Source organism: Penicillium mononematosum (genome assembly GCF_028829835.1).
Source record: "Penicillium mononematosum strain IBT 11891 chromosome Unknown utg000003l:1.0-8172316.0:1.0-8177699.0, whole genome shotgun sequence".
Taxonomy (NCBI): Eukaryota; Fungi; Ascomycota; class Eurotiomycetes; order Eurotiales; family Aspergillaceae; genus Penicillium; species Penicillium mononematosum.
This window is the reverse complement of record NW_026643273.1, coordinates 2,382,578-2,404,370: the sequence shown is the minus strand read 5'-3', so window position 1 is coordinate 2,404,370 and position 21,793 is coordinate 2,382,578. Positions and strand designations below refer to the sequence as shown.

The 21,793-nt window shown below is 50.2% G+C and overlaps 7 protein-coding genes across 7 annotated transcripts; 3 read left to right on the top strand and 4 right to left on the bottom strand.

Moving 5' to 3' along the window:
* Nucleotides 1–18: 18 nt before the first annotated feature.
* On the bottom strand, nucleotides 19–1,122 carry N7519_005860 (CE1 family esterase; the record flags this gene model as incomplete). The annotated part of the gene is made up of 1 exon (XM_057292636.1): nucleotides 19–1,122. The coding sequence occupies one exon, from the start codon at nucleotides 1,120–1,122 to the stop codon at nucleotides 19–21; it is 1,104 nt and encodes a 367-aa protein (XP_057147447.1).
* Nucleotides 1,123–1,948: 826 nt separating this feature from the next.
* N7519_005859 (U1A/U2B'/SNF family RNA-binding protein) lies at nucleotides 1,949–2,897 on the top strand (the record flags this gene model as incomplete). Its single annotated transcript, XM_057292635.1, has 4 exons — nucleotides 1,949–1,989; nucleotides 2,040–2,046; nucleotides 2,128–2,434; nucleotides 2,503–2,897. 4 exons carry the CDS (start codon nucleotides 1,949–1,951, stop codon nucleotides 2,895–2,897), a joined length of 750 nt encoding a protein of 249 aa, XP_057147446.1.
* A 286-nt stretch (nucleotides 2,898–3,183) lies between these two features.
* On the bottom strand, nucleotides 3,184–4,387 carry N7519_005858 (H(+)-transporting V1 sector ATPase subunit D; the record flags this gene model as incomplete). The annotated part of the gene is made up of 8 exons (XM_057292634.1): nucleotides 3,184–3,422; nucleotides 3,474–3,514; nucleotides 3,572–3,581; nucleotides 3,644–3,692; nucleotides 3,746–4,071; nucleotides 4,131–4,141; nucleotides 4,205–4,317; nucleotides 4,373–4,387. 8 exons carry the CDS (start codon nucleotides 4,385–4,387, stop codon nucleotides 3,184–3,186), a joined length of 804 nt encoding a protein of 267 aa, XP_057147445.1.
* Nucleotides 4,388–4,690: 303 nt separating this feature from the next.
* On the top strand, nucleotides 4,691–7,426 carry N7519_005857 (mRNA splicing protein SYF1; the record flags this gene model as incomplete). The annotated part of the gene is given in 6 exon segments (XM_057292633.1): nucleotides 4,691–4,732; nucleotides 4,792–4,908; nucleotides 4,973–5,026; nucleotides 5,096–6,673; nucleotides 6,684–7,108; nucleotides 7,165–7,426. The coding sequence occupies 6 exon segments, from the start codon at nucleotides 4,691–4,693 to the stop codon at nucleotides 7,424–7,426; spliced, it is 2,478 nt and encodes an 825-aa protein (XP_057147444.1).
* A 660-nt stretch (nucleotides 7,427–8,086) lies between these two features.
* On the bottom strand, nucleotides 8,087–13,203 carry N7519_005856 (uncharacterized protein; the record flags this gene model as incomplete). The annotated part of the gene is made up of 6 exons (XM_057292632.1): nucleotides 8,087–8,446; nucleotides 8,526–8,908; nucleotides 8,968–9,074; nucleotides 9,129–9,517; nucleotides 9,580–9,925; nucleotides 9,986–13,203. The coding sequence occupies 6 exons, from the start codon at nucleotides 13,201–13,203 to the stop codon at nucleotides 8,087–8,089; spliced, it is 4,803 nt and encodes a 1,600-aa protein (XP_057147443.1).
* Nucleotides 13,204–14,568: 1,365 nt separating this feature from the next.
* Nucleotides 14,569–19,423, top strand: N7519_005855 (putative Rho guanyl nucleotide exchange factor; the record flags this gene model as incomplete). Its single annotated transcript, XM_057292631.1, has 4 exons — nucleotides 14,569–16,789; nucleotides 16,908–17,823; nucleotides 17,931–18,804; nucleotides 18,854–19,423. The coding sequence occupies 4 exons, from the start codon at nucleotides 14,569–14,571 to the stop codon at nucleotides 19,421–19,423; spliced, it is 4,581 nt and encodes a 1,526-aa protein (XP_057147442.1).
* A 330-nt stretch (nucleotides 19,424–19,753) lies between these two features.
* Nucleotides 19,754–21,728, bottom strand: N7519_005854 (tRNA lysidine(34) synthetase; the record flags this gene model as incomplete). Its single annotated transcript, XM_057292630.1, has 2 exons — nucleotides 19,754–21,486; nucleotides 21,545–21,728. The coding sequence occupies 2 exons, from the start codon at nucleotides 21,726–21,728 to the stop codon at nucleotides 19,754–19,756; spliced, it is 1,917 nt and encodes a 638-aa protein (XP_057147441.1).
* Nucleotides 21,729–21,793: the final 65 nt, after the last annotated feature.

Genomic DNA, 21,793 nt, shown 5'->3' with positions numbered 1-21,793 from the left:
ACAGACATCCCATAGAGCTTAAATAAGCATCGAACTAATAACAACAGCTGAAAATACAAGATACAAAGCATGTATGGACATGGGGTGTGACATCTTTGGGCTTTGGTTGTGATGGGTACTTAGAGGTGCTGTGCCAGTACTTGTGCTGGTAATCGCTGCGTTAGGCTTGCTCGAGTGATCCTCCGCGAAGAAGTTAAATATGTATTGAGTCGCATTGAATTCAGACTTGCCCAACGGGCACTGGTCGGAATTTCGGTCAAAGTCATCATTGCCAACGGTGCTTGGCCAGCAATGGCCATTTCCATTCTCGCGGTAATGCTGAACAATGCCTTTCAGCCCGTTACAGTCCCAAGAAGCATGCTTCACAAGCGGGTCATCAAAGATAGTCTCATTGCTGGTCGGCTGCGCATTGTCCCCACATCCATTTTGAGCCGCCCAGGCCTGCAGGACATCAATGACAGGCAGCTTAGCACCGTCATCGCCATCGATAGGTGCGGTCGTATCGACCGTACCATGGAACTCCAGGAAAGGATATCCCTGATCCCGCTTAGCGGGGGCACATGGCCCCACACCCTTCATGTCGGCTGTATCATACCAGGCACCGCTGACAGCCGCAAAAGCCGCAAACCGGCTTCCAACCGTGGCGTTGCAGGCAATGACGCTGGTGAATCCACCGCCATTTGACTTGCCCGCTGAGTATACTCTGCTTGTGTCGATGCAGAGGGTTTCTTCCATGTGCGTGAGCAGATCATCGATGAAGTCTAGATCGTTGGGGCGCGACGTGTGGGCACTCGGACTGGAGAGCCAATATCCATTCTTGCTGTTTGGGTAGATGGCGATTCCATTGGGGTTGAATTCCGGGTTCGAAAATTGTGACAGATCTTCTTCCTCTACCATGTCGCGCGACGCCCCGTGGAAGGAGAAGTATACCGGGGTTGGCGTGTTCTTGTCATAGTTGGCCGGGATGAATAATCTGTACTCTCGGTCTGAGTCTGGGAGGCTGAGGGACTCGCTCGATCCTGGTTTTGGATACTTGGAAGGTATGTCGTGACCGCAGCCTGGGGTTTTGGCTATGCTAATGCTCGCCAGGGTCGCGAGAGATAGCAAGGATGCGAGACGCATATTGTTTGTGCCAAGATGGCCAGCTAGTTTCTCGAGGAATACATGGTTCGGGTCTTATAGGGGATTGCGGGATTGCGGGATTGCGGGATTGATATCCAATCCTGATATCCAACCCCTTAGTAGGTATACCACGGGGGCCGGACTCAGGTCTCAGTTGGGTGGGCCAAAGGCAACCGCCAAGACTTCACGGGTGAATCCGTGGTAATCTCTTATCTCTCGTGCGCCTTAAAAAGGTTTAAAGAGTGAGCTTGATCTCCCGGATCTACCTAGGTACCCCCTTTGAGTATACTAATAATACTACCTAGGTAGTATGTTGTATGCCAATTACGTATCTATGATATTGAAGCCGAAGATCGGCGGAACGTGAAGATGATCTGTTTCTTAGTGTTTAAGAATGTAACCCTTCCCAGGCTAATATTCTGCAATGCATAAAATTGGGCTTCACCCATGCCAAAAAGGGACAACCTAATTAAACGTACATATACGGAGGTATGGATAAATTTCAAACCTGAACAGTGTGGAATAAATTAGTTATGTTGTAGGATTACTTGGTAATAGTACTGAAACATAGCCATTGGTAAAAAAATAGTGAAGGCATAGAACAAAAACAAAAAAGGAAATAGTGCATCATCCGTGAATCGAACACGGGCCTCGTCGATGGCAACGACGAATTCTACCACTAGACCAATGATGCTAGTTGATATAAGCCGTTTCTCCATTGTGCATTATATGTCAAATAGCTTTCCCCCCAATTTCCATTTCCTCCGCCTCAAGTCAACCGGAAGCTTGACCTCGTTGGTTTCTAGAGCTCCTAACAGTCGCAAACATGGCAGCCGTCTCAGCAGCTGGCATTCCTCCAAATGCGACGTGAGTACTATCTCTGTATAATCGATCCTCATGCTAACGAGTCTTCACAGAGTATATGTGCGCCTGTCCCTCCCCTCTATCATATCAGCACTCCGCTTCCGCATTACCATACTGACCGGATCCATTTGCACTGATTAGGTCAAGAATCTAGACGAGCGAATCAAGGTCGACCAGTTGAAGCACGCCCTGGAGGAGATTTTCTCCGAATATGGTACCATTCTAGAGATCGTCGCAAAGACCAACCTCAAGGCGAAGGGCCAGGCCTTCATTGTCTTTGACAACATCGAATCCGCTACCCGTGCTATTGAGGACATCAATGGCTTCGATCTATTTGAGAAGCCTATGGTTCTGGATTACGCGAAGACGCCCAGCGATGCAACAGTCCAGCGGGAGCGCGGCGGCGACGAGCTGGAGGCTCACAAGCGGAGACGGTTAGCTGAGAAAGGTACGTTGGATAGACACTGGCGCAGCATATGCAAAGACTCAATTCATGCTAATGATGATTGTCCACAGAGCGTAAGCAAGCCCACGAGGCCCTCGAAGCACAGAAGAAGCTCAAGCGTCCTGCTGCCGCCGCCGAACCCGCACGCCCAGCCAAGACCACCAAAGGTGCCGGTCTCAAGCCCACCACTGCTGCCACGACCGCCGTCGTTCCGGACGAGTACCTACCACCCAACAAGATTCTGTTCTTGCGGGAACTGCCGGACGACGCAACCCAGGAAGGCCTGTCTGCTATCTTTGGCCGGTTCGAAGGATTCCAGGAAGTCAGATTGGTGCCCGGTCGCAAGGGAATTGCATTCGTCGAATACGAGGCCGAGGCTGGAGCAATCAGCGCGAAGGAGGCTACGTCGGGCATGCCCATGGGCGACCAGGGCAAGGCGATTCGCGTTACCTACCAGCGACAGTAGTCGTGAGTGGTTTGTTGCATCCTACAAAATATCCCGGTCTCGTTCTTTCTGGCGTTTGGAAGGTCTTGTCTCGAGTACATGTGTATTAGAAATATGGAGAGCTTTATCACTGTCCTCTTGCTGTCGCAATGCGTCAAGATTGCGTATCACATGAAGTCCAATTTCCCAAAAGTAGATGAAACAAGCCGCAGGGCTAAAACGAGTATGAGCATACAAAGTGGTACATGTCACGGTCAAAAAAGGATGTCAACAAGAATAGAGTATCAATACGAAACAAAACAGCAGTCTAGAAAATCACGTCGTTGTCTTCCTGCTCGCCCAGAACATCTACCGTCTCTTCCTCTTGAATTGGGACAGCAGTAGCAGCAGGCGCCTTGGGGTTTGCTGCTTGCTCTTCTGCTGCCTTTTGCCGGGCCGCGAGGATCTCAGCATCTGCGGCAGCAACGTCCCTCTGCTTCTTGCCCGAAACCTTCTTCAGGCGGTAGAATTCTTCTCGGTCGAGCTCATCGAGTTCGGAGTTGATGTCTTCAGAATGGTTAGCCTATACAAGAGACACTTGAAGTAGACGGTACGTACATTTGATGGTGTTCTCGGTCCGAGGAATGATAACATGCTCACTGTTGAAGAAGATTAGTATCCCGAACAAGGACCCGATTCACAAGTTCCGATCTTACATCGCATTTACTATATCACGCCAGTTAGTTACCAGCCATAGCCAGTTATAATCAACGAGGGAAATGACTTACCTCTGCGGTTGACAACCTTGATCACCTCATCAAGAATCAGGAAGGCAGTCTGGCATAATTGGTGAGTGATATCCCAATCCACTGCATAGACACCATGCATACCTGTAAGCTCGCCAGTTCCACCAATGTCTCCACGGCCCGTGCATATGTCTCCCGACAGCGTTGGATCTGCTGTCCTCCCTTCCCTAGACCTGTCAAACCGAAGTCATTGACGCCCTCCTGCGTGTAGCTTTCAAATGTAGGTAGAAGAACACCAGAAACGTTCTCTTGCTTGGCTCGCACGCGGAAACGGGCCTGCTTGGCGGACTCCTGGATCTGGTAGCCGATATCTCCGCCTACCGCGTAGGTCACTTCCGCCAGTGAGAAGGCAGCAATCTGCATGACCCGACCCATCTTTTGTTTGGCTTCATCGATGCGGCGTGTGATGTCTGTCGAAGTATGATTAGCGCCTCGATAAGGTGGGGAACGGGAATGTGTCGCATCATACCTCGGAAACGTCTGTTGCACAGGATAGAGGGTTAGCATATACTCTAAGAAGCAAGAAAGGCATGGGACTCTTACTTTGTTAGAGCTTCACTCTTTCTCTTTAGTAAACTATGGCCAATTTCCGCCCCCTTCAGCTTGTTCTTCATCAACCCCAATGATTGGCGAGTCGGGAATACTGCCTCTCGGCCCTGAGAAAAGATCAGATAAAGCCAATATGAGGGTTCAGTTCCACAATAAACTCACCACTGCGCCGGACATGATTGCAGCAGAACAAAGATCACAATATAGTGCTTGTTGTTTAGCTGGAGCAACGCGGCCACATTGGTATGACGCCGATAAAGCTCCACCGCCCACCTGATACAGACCAATCACGTGATACAATCAATGGTGGGAACCTCATCCGTCAACAGGTTTGGCTTTAAACGCGCACGCCAACAGCCTCTTGTTTATGCAATTTTCCTTTATGCTGACACGTTGATCGTGTAATTGGATTTCGCTCGACTGAGTGGCGCAATGCCAGGGACGCTTTTGCCCCCGAGATCCCACCGGCAGCACGCAGAGATGGATCGACCATCTGCGTCCCGGCCGGACCTCTATTTGATCGTGAGTTTTGACCCATTGGACCCATTTGAACTCGAGGCTTACTTATAATTCATCGCTAGACCGATCAAGATATCATCTACGAACAAGATCTGCTTCGCGACGCTACTAGTGTCAAGCCATGGCTTGCCTATATCGAATTTAAGCAGCAAAATGGCACCCTCTATGAGCAAGCATTTGTATGTCGTCACCCACCACAACCCAATCGCCGAGTATTGACACTAACATAATGGCTTTTATCAGGTCATGGAGCGCGCTTGCAAGCAATTACCGCGTTCCTACAAGCTCTGGAAGATGGTAAGCCACAATTTTATTTTTTTGGGAAAAAAAAAACCTCCAAGTCTCTACTTTTACTGACCATCTCAGTATCTGGAGTTCCGAACAGAGCATTTGAAGGGCCGCAATCCCACGGTATATCGCGCCGAGTACCAGAAAGTAAACGCCCTCTTCGAACGGGCCCTGATCCTGCTGAACAAGATGCCGCGCATCTGGGAGATGTACCTCTCCTTCCTGCTCCAGCAACCCGTTGTGACCCAGACTCGACGAACCTTCGACCGTTCCCTTCGCGCTCTGCCGGTGACGCAGCACAACCGTATCTGGAGACTGTACAAAGGCTTCGCTCGGTCTGCTTCCGGACAGACCGCCATCAAGATCTTTGGTCGGTATATGCAAATTCACCCCGAGAACGTCGAGGACTACATCGAGCTTCTCGTTGAAAATGGTGAATATACGGAAGCCGTGAAGAAATTCATGGATATCCTTGACGAACCACGATTCAAGTCCAAACATGGCAAGGGTCCATTCCAGATATGGTCGGAGATGGTTGATCTCCTGGTCTCCAAGGCCAAGAAGATTGAGACCGGCCCTCAGGTCGGGATTGATGTTGAAGCCATTCTCCGGAGTGGTATCGAGCGTTTTGCTGACCAGCGGGGCAAGCTGTGGGCCGGGTTGGCCACATACTGGATCACTAAGGGCAACTTCGAGAAGGCACGGGATGTCTTTGAGGAAGGAATCACTACTGTCATGACGGTCCGTGATTTCACTCTCGTCTTCGACTCCTATGTCGAATTCGAGGAGTCTATCATTGGAAGCCTGATGGAAGGCGCAGCCGCTCGCTCTGACAAGGGTAAATCCGACGAGGATGCCGACTTCGATCTTGACCTCCGCATGCTGCGCTTCGAGCAGCTGATGGACCGCAGACCATTCTTGGTGAACGATGTACTTCTACGGCAAAACCCTCACAACGTCATCGAATGGGAGAAGAGAGTAGCACTCTGGGGCGATAACAAGGAAGAAGCTGTCCACACCTACACAGATGCCATTGCTGCAATTAACCCCAAGAAAGCGCTTGGGAAGTTCTCCGAGCTTTGGGTCAATTACGCCAAGCTTTATGAGAACGGTGGGGACTTGGATACTGCAAGAGTCATTTTCGACAAAGCTGTCAAGGTCCCATTCAAGTCTGTAGCTGAACTGGCAGAGACCTGGTGTGAGTGGGCCGAGATGGAGCTCCGTGCCGAGAATTTCGACAAAGCAGTCAGTATTATGGCGAAGGCGACACAGGCGCCTAAGAAATCGACGGTGGACTACTTCGATGAGACACTGTCTCCGCAGCAAAGGATCCACAAGAGCTGGAAGCTGTGGAGTTTCTATGTTGATCTTGTTGAGAGTGTTTCGTCTCTGGACGAAACCAAAAAGGTGTACGAGCGGATCTTCGAGCTTCGCATCGCCACAGCTCAAACTGTCGTTAACTATGCCAATCTCTTGGAAGAAAACAAGTACTTCGAAGAGTCTTTCAAGGTATACGAGCGAGGCTTGGATCTTTTCACGTATCCGGTTGCATTCGAACTTTGGAACTTGTACTTGACCAAGGCTGTGGACCGGCAGATCGGCATTGAGCGACTCCGCGACCTGTTTGAGCAGGCCTTGGAGGATTGCCCCCCCCAAGTTTGCCAAGTCTCTTTATCTGATGTACGGCAACTTAGAAGAAGAACGCGGTCTCGCACGGCACGCGATGCGGATATACGAGCGTGCAACTCGGGCAGTCTCTGACGAGGACCGCTTCGAGATGTTCGAATTCTACATCACAAAGTCGGCCTCCAACTTCGGTCTCACATCTACCAGACCAATCTACGAGCGCGCCATTGCCGCGTTGCCCGACCAGGAGGCCAAAGAAATGTGTCTCAAATTCGCCGAGATGGAGCGACGACTCGGCGAGATCGACCGTGCTCGCGCGATCTATGGCCACGGATCCCAATTCTGCGATCCCCGGACAAACGCTCACTTCTGGCAGAAGTGGGAGGTATTCGAAGTCAACCACGGAAACGACGATACTTTCGCCGAGATGCTTCGTGTCAAGCGAAGTGTTCAGGCTCAATACAAGTATGTGATTCCCACCAGCATAAAACCAATGATACATTTTCTAACGTTATCTACAGCACCGACGTCAACTTCATTGCATCGCAAGCCATTGCCAGGAGTCAACAGCAGCTCCAGACAGGCGAAGAAGGCGAAGGCGACGAAGACCAACGACGCGCAGATGCCATGGCGGAATTGGAACGTCAAGCTCGTGCCCCAGTTGGCTTCGTGGCTGCTAGCAGCGGTCCGGAGGGAGGTAACCGTCCTCCACCTGCCGGCCAAAAGCCAGCTACTGCCGAGGCTAACCCCGACGCCATTGATCTTGATATGGACGATGAATAGAGGGAGAAGTTGATATGGGTCATTTTTCCAAGGGATAGGAAACAGTTTGTGGAGCTTTCTTTTTTGCTGACTCGATCGCCTATCTCTTCGTTCTTTCTGTGTCTCCTCCATCGAATTGTATGTTGTATACTTTCTATCCTTACGCTTTCTAGTATGAGTGTTGCTTGCGCTATTTTCTCTGCTTCTAGCACACTGCATCTCAGATCATGACTTGTTTTTCTTTGTTAACCAAGGGGATTTTGGTCCTATTTGATTTTCTGTTCGATTTTATTATCTTTGTCTTGGGATACCTGGTCCAACGTGGCGTTCTAGTGTTGTATCTGTATGTATAGATTGCCCAAAGGAGTGATACACCCGTGTCGCAACCTGTCCAGCTCGATATGTTGTAACTACGAAGGTCCATTCTATTGGCGAATTCCAAGTAAGCCTTATGTTGATATGGAACCAGCCTTGACATTCATTCGCATATCATAGGTACAACGAACGTAAACAGAAATGTGGGCCGTCTTCTCGCACGCAGCGCCGACCATAAAATCAAGCTATATCTACATGTAGGACATAAACCCCGGCGCTATTCCAAGGTAAATGTAAAAAAAGGACAGGGGAGTCAAGAGATTAAGAAAGATACATCATACATCCACAGAAATGGTTCGACACTCCTTAGGAGGTACTTTCCTCTTCCTTTTGAGGGGTTTGGCATTCGGCGTTAGCACCCTCCTTTGCTTCTTCGCTGTCCTGCCGGGGCGCAGTATCTTCGCTCTTCGCCTCTGCCTCGCTAGCCTTCTCTGTCTCATGGGGCTGCTCTGGGGACGGGATGGTAGAACCCGGAGCTGGCTTTTCGGGCTCGTTGGCAGTATCGGGGAAGATCTCCAAGAAGAGATCGGGCAGGAAGCGGCCAAGGCGTGTGCGAGTCTCGACCCAGATTTCCTCCTTGCTTGGGTCTTGAGATGGGGGCACCAAGTAGCCTCCATCAGCCATGACTAGAAGGATATTCTTCAAGCTTTCGGGGACTGCTTCTGCCTATGAGATTGAAAACAAGATAGGTTAGATGGGAGTGGTCTTGGTATGTTTGAGTCATCGGGTGGGATAATCGACTTACCAGACTATCGCCCTGACCGCTGTTCATCATGCGGTCGAGGATGTCCAGGATCCTGAGCCAGAGTGGGAGCATACCAGTCCGGTTCGGAAGCTGGTCAAGGAAGCGCAGGAAGATCTTGCAGACCAATGTTGCGGCTTGGAATCGGGTCTCGCTCATACCAACTGGGTCGGAGTGGTAGACCTCGGGCTTCAAAAGGAGTAGGACGAGCGGGAACAGGACTTCATCGAATATGCTAGTCCACTCCTTGTCATCACTTGAGATCAGTTCGGCAGATAGAAGAGATCTCTGCAGAGTGGAAATAGCATGGTGTCGGATATCGCGGCACGGGTTGATGCATTGACTGGTCAAGGACTGGAAAATAGGTGACCAGTAGGCGGCCCAGGCTAGACATTCACATATTAGAGATTCGTTGCAACACACATGTCAGAAGGTCAGTCGTTACCTTCGTTCTCCTCAAGATGAGATTGTTTGATAAGAGCAGGGACTCGTCCAGTCAGATGATAGATCAGGCCAATTGCCTTAACGCCGCGAGTCACAACTTGGTTCTCACTATTGGAGGAGAGGTAAGTATCAACGCTAGAGGGAGTTGCATGGTACCCTTACCTCGACTTGGATTGTTTGACTCCCTTATTACGACGGGCCTGAGCATCTCTGTGACGTTCTTCAATAGATCCCACACGCCCGGCACTGACAAAGTCATTGGCCAGGCTGACTACAAACTCATAGTTGTCGGCTGTGATGATGTCGGGCATTGACTCAACAATGCTTTGTAGAAGCTCAAAGACAAGGGAAGCGACTGCCTCGTGTTGGTGAAGTCTCTGCAAGATCGACCAGAAGTCCGGAGAAATTGTGATCTCGTTTCGTAGACGGCCGGTATGAGCAATGCACCTGGCAAGACCCTTGACCGTTGCCACGGCCACTGTCTCCAAAATATCCTGATCAAAACCAGAAATAGCGTGGAGCACAACAGGTACCCGCATGAAGTGTTGATCCTAGCGTGGTATCAGTACAGAAGGACCTAGATCAAAGCCAAGCGGTAAAGGAGAGTACATACATGGCTCAGTCGCAGGAGGTTTAGGAGGTAAGAAACCACACGCGATACGGTTAGTGGATGGAGGTTCTTCGCATCGCGCACCAGTGTTTGAAGAGTTGTTGCCAGGTTTTCACCCAGGACCTCCAGGGTCTTCTCATCACGAAGAGTGAGCACCGTTGCCAATTCCAGAACGAATACCATCGAAGGATCGTATTTGGGCTGGTTAGGATCAGCTCTCCCGTTGGCAGCCCTAGATGTTGGTGTCGGCCGTTCGGGCTTCACGACAATGACTGCTGGTGCGTTCTCCTCGGGAAGCAGGGACAGCAAAGCCTCCACGAGCATCTCCAACGAAGACAGTGGAAGAGACCTGCGAGAGAAAAAGTCAGTAAAATAGCCACAAGTCATTCAATAAGACACCTTCACTGACTTGATATTTGTTAAAATTTCGGATATTGAGCATGCGGTCACACAATCCACTGTGCAGAGCGTGTTGTCAAGTTCTTCGTCCGAAGGCTCAGGAGGATCGTCTGCCGCATAACTTGAGAGGTAGGATGTGAATGCAGACAAAATTCCCGTGTCGTTGTTGCGTCCATCGCGATCCACCACCTGTGATGGAGGCTGTAGCGGAATTGGAGAAATCTCAAGTTCGGACGTGAGTTTGGCATCAAATGGCGGGATGAGAGAGTTGATGAACAAGTTACTCAAGATGCGGACGATGTACTCCCAGCCTTGTTTGACAGTAGCCTCGTTTGTTGAGAGGACTCGGAAAAGCACCACAGTTGCTAATTGTGCTCTGAAGTCTCGGCCAAATTTGACGGCTAGCTCGCTTACCATCACGCTCTTCTGGCCTACCTGGACCTCTGTGTTAAGTGCTGTGCTCGGAGGTCTGCTTGTAGCCAAAGTGCTAATCGATGCAAGTGAGAAAACGATACGGTCGAACGCCTCAGTCAAGCCATAGCGGGCAGCGATCTGTGCACACTGGTCGAATCCGTTGACCACGCGAGAATACACTGCATCATCTGATGCGGACATGAAGACATAGGAAAGGGTCGCGATCACTGGTTTCCACGTAGCCGCGAACATTTCGGCATCATACATGTTGGTCTCTCCAACTATGGTATCACCGGCAGATGAAGACTTCAGCAATAGTTCCTTCCAAGCATAGTCAAATGCATGCTTGTTTTCATGTTCATCCGGGAGGATGATTTCGTTGTTCTTGATAGATTCGTAGATATCCTCAAGGAAATCCTCCGCGAAGTCTCCACCACCATTGACACCTCGCAAGTTCCTTGCGAAGCCAGCGCAAGTCATACGGTTTTGTGACTTCACATTGCGGTTGTAGAGCTCAGTGTTCAGCATGATTATGGCGTAGGTCAAAATGTATAGTGCGTCTTTGTCGGCGATACCAGCCGGCTTTACCTTTTCAATGTAATGTTCCGAAAAAGTCGTCACAATTCGCTCAATAAGCGGCGATTCGCCGGGCAAGCGGAATGAACTGAGCAGTTCCCGAAGGGCTTCAACCGCATTGCGTCCTGAGAAGTCGAGGAGGTCCACAAATGCACCCAACAACTCCTCATTGCCACGTTTGGAGATGTACTCTCCGAGGACTTTCTTCGACAGGCGTGCAGTTCCCTTCAAGAAGCGAGCAACCAGAACAGGATTATTCGCATCCTCAATAACACCATGGCTCACAAGGAAGGCAATTCCCTTCTTGGGATCCTCATTGAACATCTGTGCTCCCTTGATAATGAGTTTCTTTGTGTAACGTTGCTTTTTCAAGGTCTCTTGATCAGGATAGTCTCCTTGTACCGGCTCATCATCCAGCCGGTCATGAATGAACTGCACATAGCCTAAAAGAGCATCGAGACATAACGGGGGCACATTTGTAGTACTCCAAGTTGCAGAGTCTGGGAAAGCATTGCGAGAGAGCAATCCAATCATATCCTCGCACAGATCTGCTCGGTCCACGTCGCAATCATAGTTGACGAAAAGCTCAACCATAAAGCTAGGTATGCGTGACAACATGCCAATGCTCTCTACCATTGCCTCTCGAGCTTCGGGTCTTCTCGCCCCACCTTCAAGTCCCAACTTCTGTCGATCTTTAACGGGAACGGGCGTGGATCTTCCACTATTGGCCTGGGAAGCCGGCTGTTTCACCAACTTAGGCGATTGGGGAATGCCTTCGTAGAGCAATGGGTCGATGCCAGGTTCTCGCGGTATTTCCACGCGAGGATGCAAGCAGGCCACTAAATATGAGATATAGAGTTCCTGCTGTAGTTTCAAAACAGGCCGGCAAGTCGATAACAACGTGCCAGCCACTCTCAACGAGCCAGTCAGAATAGCTATGTGTTCTGACCTAACTAGCTGGAAGAGGTACCGACAAAGGTCATCTTTGGCCAGGGCAGCCAGACTAGGATGCCGAGCAATTGAGGGACCTGCTACTTCCAAGGCGACATCAATAATGCGGAGTGCCATCACACGCATGGCGTCGGTATGTTGCCGATTATGGGGGTCCAAAAGGTCGATCAAGACACGGAATAATTCTTTGATGGATGGTAAGGAATAGGGCTTAAGCTCGGTTTCAGGATCATCATTCAGGCTCGGTGGTGCTGCTGCTGCTGCTGTTGCGCTGCCATTTCCTGTCTGCTCAGGTGATCCTTCTCGACTGGTACTGTGCCGTTCTGCGGCCGCGGTGTCTGCGCTGATGGCTGACAGATGCTGCGACGTGACAGTGTCTCCATTGACCGACGGGTCCATCTTCAAACGGGATGGTGGGTCCTTTTTTGTATCTTCGCCCGCAAATGGATCCGGTCCTGCGGGCATTTCTTGGTCAAGATGCGACAGACGCATGAAGATCACCTGGCACATCTTGACCATTGCCATTTCGGCGGATCTTCGCAGTACCTCTGACAGACGACCCTGGCAACACATGCTCAAACCAGTTTCCATCATCTCGCAGACGCTCTCGTCGCCCAAAAGTTCGCCTTCGGGTCGTGAAAGTATGCCCTCCATCAACTTCAGAATTCTCAACAGCACTATCTCGTCCGCCGACGAGTCGCTGGCTTCAAATCGGCAGTGTGTAATGGCGGCGGAGAGTAGCTGCATCGCTAAGGGGAGCCGCGGAGAATTTGGGTTGATAATATTGTATGAGAGGAACTTGGTAATGGAGACCAAGGCGATCGAGGTAATTGCGGCGGAGGTCGAAGAGGAGCGAACAACCTGTAGAAATGGATGAAGTAAAGCTGGGGTGTCAAAGGTTCGAATGTCCTTGCAATCTTTCAGATCACTCCGCAGTCGTGTAAATGCCGATATCAATGGATTGTCCTGCATGCTCTTCCCCTTCTTCCCTCGCAGACCCCACCGATTAGCCAAGACATGATCTTCATCTGGGCGAGGTGTGCCAGTCCTGCGTGGACCGGGGCTTGAAGGGGCAGAGTTATCCCGCTCATAAACACGAGAAGCTCCATTGCCGCCCAAAATGGCGGAGACCGAGGAGTGAGCCCAGCGGGCATGTTTGCGCATGGACGAAGTGACAGTGATACATTCAGTGGTCACCAAAGCCACCGGGTCGATGGCAATTGGAAGTGAGGATGAGTCCATGGTGGGATCGAGCATCACAAAAGATGCTCGCTGTTGTGACACCATTTTGGAGGTCAGAACAAACCAGCTGGTCTCTTGATCATCATACTGCTGGTTGCCATATCGAGCTTAGCGTCTTCCCCGCCCACTCACCGCCTACGACAGGGGCTGTATTAGTGATTACCGTCCAATCTGTATTAAAATGGTTGGATTGGACCAGAAACTGTCCCGATGAGGTATTGAAGTACCATCTGGTATTGGGCTGCATCCATGGATCCAAAATGTTTGATTTCGCCTTTATTGACATCCTTCCATGCTAAGTTCAACACTAAATGCCATTATAGCCAGACGATCAGATTATAAAAAGTTCATATTGGAGGTGAAATGTCAATAAGAAGCTCTAGCTACATCATGTATGCATGAATTCACCAACATATTAGTACGGCGATCATCGATATAGTGGCTGATATATTTTCCGAGTAAACAAAGATGAGATTTCTGAATTGACCACGCACATTATTTATGAAACGAGCTTTTTCTAGATCGCCCAAGACATAACGGCTTTGTATCTCAGACAGATCCAGCATTTCTGTCTATTCTTCTCATGAAACATGTCCATGGATGTTGTTGGTCTCGCATTAAGCTGATGTACAACGATTTGAAACTATAAAGTGCGAACAAGGTGGGATGGTCCCCATATATTCAGCGATTCATGCAGATATGACCTGTCATATTAGCCCTTGCAGCTGCTGGGGATCGCAACGATAGCAACGGTGTTGATATCGTTGGCCGGACAAAGCATAGTAGAGTAAACATTAAAAACAAGAGAACAGGACAAGTCGAGGTAGAGAATTGTAATTTCTACAACCTACGAGACCGGGGTGAGCTTAACATCTTCAAGTCTTTCTTTTATTTATTTTTACTATTCTTAGTGTCAGGCGCTAATACCCGCTCTTGGTCTATCGGGCTATCGCGATATCAACCCACCGCTTCTCTGTCCCCGCCTCAAAACAAACGCCTCCCCTCAATCTTACACTTCCTTTTACTTGCCTTTTGGGGATTTTTACTTTCTTTTCTTTCTTGTTTACGACATTTAACGTGCCTACTCCCTGAATCTATGAATTGAGTCCATATCTTCTGTATCTCAGCTTCTATGGAAGGGGAGCGCGAATGTCGCAATCGCTTTACCAACAACAGGATAACACATCCTACATGCGATCTTCAACTGTCTTTCACTCAGCCTAGGAAAATTCCTCTCATTTAATTCCAAACATTGCGCCCTTGTGTTTCCCGTCACTCGCTACCTTGCTACTCCATCGCTCCTTCTACGCCAAACCCCGGCGCATTTCATTTGTTTATCGCGCACGATAGCGCTTGCTCAAACAGCTTCTCACATTCCGCACTTGCGTCGCAAGCGCACCACCATTCGTTATGGCGACCATCGCACCTCCCCCCGCAGCCCCTACACTGGCAGACCTGCCCCTCGAACATCTCAGCCTCTATCACGTCGTCGACACATGTTTATCATCCATCCTCGTCTTCTATGGTGCCGTTTCTACCGCCAATGCCACTGTGAGCAGTTCCCGCATCCAGGCACATATATTTACACCCGCCGGGTTCCAAAGTTACCCTCGAATTACAGTGTCCCCAGCTGCCCCCGTGTATGCTGCGGTCAACCACCTACCCCGAGAAAAACAAGGAGATGAGGTGTGTCGCGGACTTGCAGTCAGCATGTTGAGGTATTTTGCCGAGCTGTCCGAACCGGTTAAGCACCGTCTCACCGGGATGGCTCGTGCTGGAAGACCGGGAGGAAAGGCCCCCAAGATGTTCGATGAGATGCATGCTGCGGATCTTGCCAACCGTATGACAAAAGTGGATGATTCATTGGAGATCATTCAGGATATTCGGAGCGCATATCAAGAACGTAAGGTGCCATGGATTGACATCGATGTGGTGCTTCCTGCAGGTACGATACAACCAGTCCATCGTCGAGAGAGTGCGGGATCAGATCTCGAGGGGAGTCAGAATCCCCAATACGGTCCATACACGCCCCTGATAGAGGTATTGGGAGATCCCATGTTTTTGCCAACATCTCGACTGAAGCGTGCGCCGTCACAGCCGACCAATGTCAGCAAATCGCGCCTGTTCGCAAGAAGCCAGAAAGAAGCCCTTCGTCTCACCATGTGTGAGCTTGTGGATACCGAAGAGAGATATGTCGCCAAATTGTATTCTCTTGTCCATGAAGTGGCCGACGAGTTTCGGCAAAAAGCCGTAGGCAGAGGGCCATCCAGTAACAGCCCCGACGAGGCAGCTTTGGCGGCATTATTCCCACCATGTTTGAATGAAATTCTGGAAGTCAACCTGGGATTTCTCGATGTCATTCGACAAGTGCTTGATGAAACAGAGAAAGATGCCATCGCAGATATTGGTCAGGACACAGAGCTCCCTTCTCGGGGATTGCCCAGGGACAGAGCGGATCCGCTTGGAACTCTGGCATTCGCAAGGGCCCTTTTTGAATGGCTACCACAATTCTCGCAGCCATATGGAGACTATATGCGAGCACATACAGGTTTCACGCAAACTCTGAATTTGTTCATGAAAGATAAGAACTCGAGCTTTTCGAAGAGAGTATACGAGACGGGAGAACAGAGACTGCGCTCTTTGTTGATGGAACCCGTCCAGAGACTCCCGCGATACAGTCTGCTGATTGACACTATGACGAGCAACTTGCCCTTGGTCCATCCCGCCGTGCGAACTCTGCTGAAAGCACGAGACATTGTGAAGGATATCTGTGCGCTAGAGAATAATTCCCCATCGAGCCATGCCCAAAGTCTTCAACGCCTGAAAGAGCTGGTCAACGGATGGCCAGCAAAGACATTTCCTGAAGGTCGGCTTATTACCGCAGTTGACTTCAACGAGATTACCCCTCCCTACCATCTAGACACAGAGTCATCTGGCAACAACACGGGGATCATGCTTCTTTATAAGAACTGCCTGGTCCTTCTAGCGAAGCCCGCCGAAAGCCGGGCCACGGCTCGTGGTGTGCTAGCTGATATCGACAATGCGGCCGCTTCGACCACTGATGTGTCCACGTCTTTGCCGCAAGCAGAACTCCAGGTTGTGCAGGTACTAGACTTTCATAATGTGCGTTGTATGCAATCCTCATGTGGTCGAATTCTGTTTGTGGCGCCAATTTCAGCCAAGTCCTTGGCAGACGAGACAAGCGCCGGAGCGGATCTGCTTGCGTTGGAATTGGCTGGAACGTATGAAGGAAGAGCCAATCGACTGATCGAAGAAATATCAAAAGCGAAGATTGAGGGTCGATTTCCCGAGAGTGAAAGAGAAGGAGGCAAATGGACACTACGAAGCCCTCCCACCGGAGCTGCGAGTAACGTGGGAATACTGGCCTGTGTGTGCGAGGACGGCGAAAGCGCCGCGCTTGATCAGATCCACTCATCCCCCATACGCATTGTTTTTAATGCATCCAAGGCGACCTGTGCTCAAATGTTGAGAGATTCCAATCTTGAGGTCATCATGTCGATATCTCCTCCAAATGGAGACCAATACAGACTAGACATCGATTCTGTGGTTGGATCTGGGTCTACGGATTTGATCACGGTGGACACTTTCATTCCTACTCTCTCACGACGTCGTAAGTGACACTCTCTTGACAATTTTGTTTTCCTTGCCACTAACATATAGAAACGAAGTTCAATATTTGCTCTCGCCTTTGCATAGCCCCCAAAACCCTGCATTGACGGACCCATTAGTTCATTCTCATTTTGAAATCCTTCGGTATATCGCCAGCAGCCTAATCACCCAAGTCAAGACTTCGCGGGGCTTCCGCCCACCTTCGCCGACCAAATTGATCTCGAACCTGTTAGGGAGTAGCCGTGACAACGCGTCCACTCTCAAAGGGCCAGGATCGGCCACTCTTACCGGCGAATTCCCAAAAATGCTCCCGTCAAGAGGCACTCTGTCGAGATCAAATACATTACCTTCGACATTCCCCGGAAAGGACAAAGAGAAGGACAAGGACAAGGACAAAGAGAAGGAGAAAGAGAAAGAGGAAACCGGGAACAAAATATCAGTTGTTGGGGCATCCGCCTCCAAGGGATTGGATACTCAGTTCGGGTTGCTGGAACAAACATTTGCAGCCTATGTACTTTCTCTGCAGTCTCGGAGTGGAAACATCCTGGGTCGAATGCTTCGGGCCAGAGATCATGTTGATCGGGCGCCAGTTAATGAGCTCTACAACATTTTGCTGGAAGATCCAAGCAGAATCCAAGCCGCCGCCGAAGTACCAGTCGATACGCTTTTTGTCGCATTCGAAACATTCCTGGCGAACGCTTGGAGAAGAAGCATGGGCCCGATCTTGAGCTCCTCTTCTCTGAAATGGATTCAGAGCCAGTTTGATACCATGATACCGCGAGATTTTGATGAGCAATTCCGGAAATTTGTGACAGACATGAGCCCGCAAAATAGACGAGCTCTAGCTGCGATCATTCGACTGCTTGCCGAGCTACTCGATGCCTCTGGAAATGATGGAGATCGTGGTGCTTTGACAATGGCATTTGCGGAGGTACTCACTGAAGACGGAGATCCCAGCCACCATGTCTCCCTTTTGGATCGACTGGTCGAAGACTTTGATAACCTCTTTGAAGAGTTTATTCCTGGGGTACCTCGGTGGAAGGAACATTGACCTGCGATCAATCGAAATCTCATACCAATGCCGGGTCAGTTGGTTCCAATTCTTCCTCTTTCCGCAAACGCTTTGGCTTTGGTATGCACAGGGATACCTCGAAAAATGAAGGCGAAAGCAAAGTCGCAGCGATTCTACGGACATTGAGCAAGAAGCAAAGCCCAGCCGGCTCAGAGCCTAACACACCCAAGGGCTCCCTGATGCGTTCCAAGTCAACTGACGTGGACGCCCGTCTGGGTTTCCTTCGCCCTACATCTCGCGATCGTCCTACGTCTCGTGATCGCCCTACATCCCGTGATCGTCCCTACCGTCCTTACGGGTTCGCATCTGAGGAGCAAATCTCGAGGCCGGGCACCGGTTATGAAAACCCGCCTTCTCTATCTTCTTTCCGAGGATTCTCTGAAGATGCACCAAGGACTCGTAGAAAACGAAGGAGCTCTCTTTCGGATTTGCGACCACCCACAGCATCCTCAGATGCATCCAGTATCTCTCCGACTCAACAGCTCCGCCCGACGACCCCTTCCAGCCGCCCGCGAGGAGAAGTGGTAACGCCCACCAAGCAGTCCAGACCTCAAAGCAGTTACATACCAACATCACCTATGCGCGGTCAATCCCCGATGCGTGGTCAATCACCAATGCGTTCTAAGCTGCCAGCAAAATCCGGTTCACCGACGCGACTAGGATCACCCATTCGCCGTCTGTCTCCGCCCCGTCCTTCTACACCCAGCAGGAAGGAGAACATTGACCCCAGGACTCCACAGACAGAGCGTACAACAAAGCCGAGGAGTGGTGTCTCAGTATCGCCAGCAGAGGAGTCAAGGAGGGGATCCCACACGTCAGGCATCCCTCAGCGGACTCCGGGCCTTCGGGAGCGGACAACCACCAACGGTTCCGATACTAAGCGTCCACAGTCTTCGTCTTCCTTGCAGAGACCACAGAAACCGCGGATGCAAAGCCCACAAAAGGTTGGTCGCATCGTCTTTGCCTCGATATGACTTTACTAACGTTCCCTAGTTACGTGATCGTGTTCAACTAGAAAAGAAGACCCAAAACTCCACTCAATTGGGTCTGAAAGATGAGCTCAAAGAGCTGGGTAACGAATTACGTTCTTTGAAGCTCACACCACCAAGGCAATCCAACGCAATGAACCTGGAGTTTGATTTTGACCGTACAGACACCAATCCATATTCTGCTACCACCACATCCCTTGAAGCCCGCATGCGCAATCTTGAAGCCCGATTTGAGACGCTTACCTGGGAATACAATGGCCGCACAACCGCTCTCGAGCGAGACCTGGAGTCGTCCTTGATTCTTAGCGAGAAGCGTGTGAAGAGACTGGACGAGCTTTATCGCGAGGCAAGTGCCGAGAACGAGGCTCTCTATGATCGGTTTAATACCGAGCTCAGCAAAATTGCAAAGGATGTCCGAGCCGGCCACGCAGAAGACGCCTTGAAGTCTCAACTGGCAAGTGCTCTAGACGAGATCGGCCGTGTGAAGAAAGAAAACTTCCGCTTGAAACGAGAAGTCGGAGGTCTTCGAGCCCAGTCAGCTGCCGCTGCACTGCTCAAGGCGAGCGAGCAATGACCCAATATACAGCATCGAGGGCTTGTCCCATCATTCATTCCTTCCACCCACCTGGACATCTATTCGACGACCTGACACCTGTCACATATCTCTTTTCCTTTCACCTTGTATTTTGATACCGCACAAGCCTCTTCTACTTTCCTTGGAACACTTTTTCATTTGCATACATATTCATGGGCCTTTCTTACTTGTATTCATTCATATTCGTTGTCACCCTTCATACTGGCCTATCCGCACAGATAGCCATTGACCATGCATGCATAGCTCAGGAGATCAAGATTTTACAGGGCTTGCTTTTTTGTGTTTGTCTAGGTGTTGTTGTCATGTACACTAAGCCTCTTCGGCATCTTTATCCACCGGCCAGCCCATCAGGCGTAGTGCCTCAGTGTCAATCATTTTGTACATCCACTGCCATTTCAGTTTCCAGCGACAGCGTAGATGTACCAGTTCCACCTCGCTAAGAGAGGAATACTTAGCTGAATGACCAGATAGCCTATAGTCCAAAGTCGGCAATGCCAGCTGTTGCCAAACCTTCTGGCCCAGAGGCTTTTCTGGTTTGGACACGATACCGTCCCTTGATATCACAGGTAAAGTGAAGCGTAGCTGAGCAGGCGCTTCAGCAGACAAGAGGGCTTTGACGTGCTCAAAAGTTCCAGGCATTTTCAGTTCAGCGCCAGAATCCTTATTCGTTCGCCCCTGCGGCCTTGATTTAACCGCATCTTTGCGTATCCGCTCGATATCAAATTTATGGAACGGCCGTATCGTCATAGGAACACTTATCAGTTGATCCCCCAGTTCACTGGGATCACGGTCGACCGGAACAAGACGAAGCCGCATCCAGTACCGGTTATCCCACAAAACCCACGGAGTAAAGCTGCCACTAGGCGAAACGTTGATTTGCATCACGGGGTCACGGCCTCTCATGAATGGTTGCCGGGAAAGCAACCAGATATTATCACCACCGGGACGTGGGTCTTGGGACTTTTCAAGCGTGGAGGCTTCGTTCGTGAGACGCTGGAATAGGACCCCGGCTACTGTGAAGGCCTTTCTTCTTTTCTGGTCATTGGATGTGGCGCTTGCGCCATGAGAATCATCTGCACCGCGGAACACGTTTGAGACTAGCGGCTCGTAGCTGCGTAGCGAGAAATGGCTATCGGGGAATGGAGAGACTAGTTCTGTTATGCGGCGGAGAACGATGGTCTGGATCTGTCGGGTCCGAGACTCTGACAATGTTGCCAGTTGGGGGTCCATGGATGCTGGGCTTGGGTCTAGGAATTGAATGACCGCTGACCCTGCCTTAGGATTGAAATCTAGGATTCGGCATTGGGATGAGAGGAGGTAGTTGGAAAGCTCGTTTGATCTCTGGAGGAGGTCTTTGCTTGAACGGATTAGGGAGAGGATGGATTGAGAGCCCAGCGCACGGGGTAGGGAGTTTGAGGTGCGAAGGCTGCGGATGGCGTTCCGGGGAGTGAGGGTTGGGTCGAAATTTGTTGGGTCAGAGACGTAGGGAACGTTGTTTTTGTGGCAGGTCTCCAAAAGACTTGTTTTGGTGAAAGAGAGCAGAGGTCGACAGATGAATATGCCGGGGCTTGCCATCTTTACATTAGATGTGAGATTGGAGTAAATTTTGTCTGTCCTATCATTTGGATTAGGAAATGTGATGAACCCCTGTTTCTGATTATCGAATCGAACTTTAGGTTGGGGTTTTGTCGGAGGCTTTGTTGGAATTGATGTAGTTGACCAGCTCTCAGAAGCCCCGAAGAGCCCATGACATTCGGGGATTCGAGCAACTTCGGGGATGCCGCCAAGACCCAAACCAGTTGCCCCAGTGGAAAGCCGCCAAATGGTGGTTTCAATGTTGTCATCTTGATGATGGCCTAAAAGCAACGTTTCAAGTTTGAACTCATGACAAGCTATGCCGAGGGCTTGGAAACGGAGCCGTCGAGCATGTGTCTCAAAGGCGGATGGCATGGGACTCGATGCTCCAGATTTTGGCGAAGATAATTGATTCTGACTTGAAGTAATATCAGACCAGTCCAAACTAAGGATATGAGTTCTAATGTCTGTTTAAGAACGGTTAAATAATCTTCCAAAAATATAATATTCCGACTTGGAACGTACCCATATCACGAAGCCAGCCAGCAACCTTTTGGGCCTCAATAGTGCTTTCTGGACGGGCACGATGATCTACCACAAAGGCAGTAACAGAAATGGCTCCAGCAACATCCGAAGAGCGTTCCAGTTGCTTGCATAGGTATGCCAAAGCCATGGAGTCGGCGCCGCCGCTGACGGCGATTCCTACCATCTCGCGCGTTAGCTATAAGCTCTCGAGATACGAACAACGAATTTGTAATATTTCAATCTTCAAAG